The sequence below is a fragment of the Erythranthe guttata genome, chromosome 6 (assembly GCF_056151865.1).
Source record: "Erythranthe guttata isolate IM_541 chromosome 6, IM_541, whole genome shotgun sequence".
Classification (NCBI taxonomy): domain Eukaryota; kingdom Viridiplantae; phylum Streptophyta; class Magnoliopsida; order Lamiales; family Phrymaceae; genus Erythranthe; species Erythranthe guttata.
In genome coordinates this window covers 14,283,786-14,288,446 of record NC_142538.1, presented here as the reverse complement: position 1 = coordinate 14,288,446, position 4,661 = coordinate 14,283,786, and the positions used below count along the sequence as shown (strand labels likewise).

Here is a 4,661-nt window from a genome sequence, read left to right as displayed (position 1 = left end):
ACGTTTTGGTTTTGAAATTTGCTAATGTCTGTTCAAGTATTTTTTTTTTCCTGCGAAAATCCTTCATTCCTTCCCGGCATCCCGCCCATCCCTCTTTTGTCTTCACCGCCCGCCGGCCCTCGTTCTTCCATTTCCCCTAGATTTTGATTGCATTGTTTTAGGCCTTTCCTTTTCTTTTAAAGATGTATTTAATTTTTAAAAGATAGGAAATCAAAGTGTCAATTACTCTGGAATGGAGCTTCACTTTAACGCATGGTTTCCTATAATGCAGTATCCCTTTATATATATGTATGAAAAATTTAGAGATAATATATTTGTTCTCCCCAGTCCCCACCTCTCCAGAGAGAGAACTGAGAGAAACACAGGAAAATATTGCAATTGAAAGTTGAAAGAAGAGGAAAAAATGTTTGGTTTGCTTGAGGTGAGAGGGATAGAGTGAATGAGTGTTTGTGTATTGGTGAATGTGTGTAAAACAGTTGTTTTTGTTACATTATGCAGTTGTTTTTTTCTATATTCGTAATTTTTTTTTGTTATTTTTGTAATTGTTTTGTAATGAATTAAGTTAATTTCGTAGTTGTTTACATTAATATTTTAGTGGATTTCGATGTTTTTTATAGTTGATTTTGATGAGATTGTTGTGGATTTCAAATTTTTACTTTGGAGATCAATTTTTTTTTAATGAATTAAATTTACACATTGTTGTCTTTTTTTTTTTTGGTTCAGGTTCTTGCACAAGTAGTGATAGCAGCAAGTGGAATGAGGTTGTGTGATGCTCAGGTGACTCTACTATTGTCTGCGATGGCGACCTTTATTGAAGGGGATTTTTTGTACTGGATTCACGTAAGTTTTTAGTATATTTCGATAAAACTGGAGTGGATTTTCTCTCTGTAAGGGAATTTTTATAGTGGATTTCGTAATTTTTGTAGTGGTTTTTGAAGAGGTTGTAGTGGATTTCACATTATTTGCTTTCAAAATAGATTTTTTTAAATGAAATTAATTAACACGTTGTTCTCTTCTTTTTCTTTGTTTCCCATTTTTGAGCAGGCAGAGCGATGACAACAAGGATGACTAGGTTAGATGATGCTCGGATAATTCTACTATTGCCAGTATAGCGGAATTTGTTGGTGCCTTTCTTTTTGAGTAATTAATTATGTTCATCACGCTTTGTGATGCAGAGAAATACAAAAGTCCGTCGTGGCATACTTTGATTCCGATTCCCAAGTACGAAATATTGAGCATTATAATGAAGCACCCGTAGTTCAATCCATTTTCAATACCTTTGCCCATCAATTTCCGTCTGGATAGCCTCAGAATTGAATTTGAATTTTATTTTGTTAGTAGTTTTCTTAGAATTCTTAGTTGGTTTTAGCTGATTTTAACTTTTTGTAGCAGTTTTTGTTAGATGTTCGTTGTGGGTTACATTATTTACATAGTGAATTTTGATATGTTTGTAGTAGATTTCCGTAATGGAATACATTAATTACATAGTGGTTTTCAATATGTTTATAGTGAATTTTCGTAATAGAATACGTTAATTACATAGTGGGTTTTGTTAATTACATAATGGTTTTCTTTAATTACATAGTGGGTTTTCGTTAATTACATAGTGGTATTTGTTAATTACATAGTGGGTTTCGTTAATTACATAATGGTTTTCGATAATTACATAATGATTTTCGTTAATTACATAATGGTTTTCGATAAGTTTATAGTGGATTTGAATTTGTTATAACATATTTTTTTTAAATCGAAATGTGAAAACAAAAGTAAAAAAATTAAAAATTAAAAATCAAAAGTAGAAAGTAAAAAAAAATATTTATAAGAAAAATCTGAATTTTCTAATTTCCTTATAAATAAAAAACTCCAAAATATAAATAAAGTTAAAATAAATAAAAACACCGTTTTATCGAAATTAAAAAGAAATAAAAAAAATGTGGAAAAAAACATTGGATTTTTGTATGTTACGAGATTTGATGGGACACTAAATTAATGGGATTTGATTATGCAAAAAGAATTTACTTATATTTTTATGAATATAATAGGGGTAAATGGGATATTATGCTCAGTGAGAGTTTATCCCCAACTGGATAGAAAAGTGGATTTATCACTCTAAAAAAATTGTATGAGGGGTTATCTCATATAACCCCTTTTAAAATTGCTTCGTAAGTTAGTTTTAACTAGCCTTTACCCCGTGCATCCGGACATGTTTCAAAATAAAATAAAACAGATATTATAAAATTAATGGAATATAAATAAAGTGTAAATTAACAACATTTTTTTTTTTTTAAGGAAAAATATCAATTTCATTAATTAAATGGTGCAAAAAAGGCTGGGAGGACATCTCCCTCAGTACAAGAAGAAACAGACATTGAAGCTAGATGGTGAGCTAGAACATTTCCGGACCGCTTAACAAAACTAAACTGACATGAAACAAAAGTTTTAGCAATACTGAAACAATCTTCTATGTATGCTCCAAAAGATGTTTCCGTAAGTTCCCCTCCTTTGAGTGCCATAATTGCTTGTAGACAATCCCCTTCTAGCGTAATTTTCGACCATCTCTTTCCCTGCGCCTTGGTTAAAGCGTGTAGGGCCGCGTGAGTTTCTCCATCAACCGGCCTCGGTCTTCCCGGATATTTAGTCACTGACCACCAAATGCATTTCCCCTTCCAATTTCGACCAACCATGGAGACTGAGTAGAAGTCTTTACCCATGGGGAATGATGCATCGAAATTAACCTTTACCTCCCCCTCCGATGGTGGATTCCAAACGGCTATGTGTGAGGGTTGTTAAGGTATAATAGTCAGTTGTGTTTCGCGTTGGAAGTCGACAATGAAATTCCTACACCAGCTCACAAGGTCTTCGCCTGTTAATCCGTCATCGCCATGAACAATCTTATTTCGCTGATTCCAGGCTGCCCAAGTGACGACTAAGGCAAGCAAGAATTTATTCTTCGGGAGAACCGTTTGAAGATATTTAATCCATTCCCACGTGGAACCAAAGTGCTTGGACCCGTTGAGCTCGAACGGACTATTTTTCCACACCCTCTCCATGCCATTACAGACCATAAAAACATGAAGGGACGTTTCTCTTTCATAACCGCATATGTTACACACCGCCGATTGAGAGATTCTTCTTCTAGTCAGTTCGGATTGCGTGGGAAGAATCTCCAAATAAGCTCGCCACAAAAACACCCGAATTTTTGGAGGAATGGGAAGATGCCAGAGCACGTTCCAGTTCCTATCAACTTCGCCGCTACTCGAACCCTTACACTCAGGACTGTAGCCGCTCGTAAGCGTTTGTCCCGATATGATATTGTGGTAGCACGAGCGAACCGTAAATTTTCCAGAGCCTGAGTAATGCCATACCCATCTATCTCTTGCTTCTCGGCTTCCAACTGGGATCGATAAAATTCTGCCCCGATCGATCGGCCAAAAAGTTTCTTCGATAATTGGAACATCCCATGCACCTGTGCTTTGATCAATAATATCAACAACCCTGTCCGGCCATGCTGACTCAATGGGTCTTCTTGTAAAAATCTTGAAACTTCCCTCGTCGACGAGCCAAGGGTCAGCCCATAGAGATGTATCCTTACCATAACAACTAGACTGCCTCTAATTTAAAAAAAAATTATGCATGTCTCCCTTGAATTGAGTTAGTAGCTAAGACTTAACTCATTTGATCGTTTATTTTTTTTGTAATTATGTTTTTACCCCTAACCAAATGTTGAGTAAACTATATTGACCTCCCTTTCTTCTAATTATACACCCTTATATTTACTTTATTTTTTTCACCTCAAAATTTAAAATAATTTTGATCATTCATGTCCATTACTTAATTTTTTTTCTTCATGTTCATAAATTCTTTTATTAATATTCATGTTTGAGTTACAATTTAATATTTATAAAATTTACTTAAGTAAACAATAAAACTAATTACTAAGTATTCCATATGTCTAGGGATGGCAAAAAAAAAAAAAACTCATCCGCTAGCTATCCATGGGTATCTGTTCCGTTTAAAACCCGTTACCGAAACCATTAGGGTTTGGTAATGGTTTTGGTAAAAGAAATGTAAACTGTCACGATTTTAGTATGGTTCTGGTTTTACCTCAAAGGTTATGAGTACCCGACCATTTAATATATATATATATATATATATATATATATATATATATATATATATATAAATAAATAAAGAAATAATTTGGCAACAATTTAAATAAAACATTAAATAATCTAGGGAAAATATAACTTTACGACTTAATGAATTACTCAAGTACATAACAAGTTTCGTATCATTTCAGTTAATTGTGTATCCTAAATTTCATACTTTAAAATATATTTTCAATATATTGTAGTGGATATTGCCTTGCATTGGAACATAAATTTTTGTGAAGTGTCTTATTTTATTTTGTATAATTTATATAAAAGTTTCGCGTATTTGTTTATTGATTCCAATTGTATAAATAAATAATAATAATAATAATAATTATTATTATTATTGTTGTTGTTGTTGTTGTTGTTGTTGTTGTTGTTGTTGTTGTTGTTGTTGTTGTTGTTGTTGTTGTTGTTGTTGTTGTTGTTGTTGTTGTTGTTGTTGTTGTTGTTGTTGTTGTTGTTGTTGTTGTTGTTGTTGTTGTTGTTGTTGTTGTTGTTGTTGTTGTT

General features: G+C 33.0%; 2 protein-coding genes across 2 annotated transcripts; both read right to left on the bottom strand.

Annotated features, from left to right (window-relative positions):
- Positions 1 to 2,306: 2,306 nt before the first annotated feature.
- On the bottom strand, positions 2,307 to 2,711 carry LOC105958069 (uncharacterized). Its single transcript, XM_088819061.1, has one exon. It carries the CDS (start codon positions 2,709 to 2,711, stop codon positions 2,307 to 2,309), a length of 405 nt encoding a protein of 134 aa, XP_088675187.1.
- Positions 2,712 to 2,786: 75 nt separating this feature from the next.
- LOC148770225 (uncharacterized) lies at positions 2,787 to 3,948 on the bottom strand. The gene is made up of 2 exons (XM_088819060.1): positions 3,937 to 3,948; positions 2,787 to 3,611 (listed from the first exon to the last, which is right to left on the bottom strand). The coding sequence occupies exons 1-2, from the start codon at positions 3,946 to 3,948 to the stop codon at positions 2,787 to 2,789; spliced, it is 837 nt and encodes a 278-aa protein (XP_088675186.1).
- Positions 3,949 to 4,661: the final 713 nt, after the last annotated feature.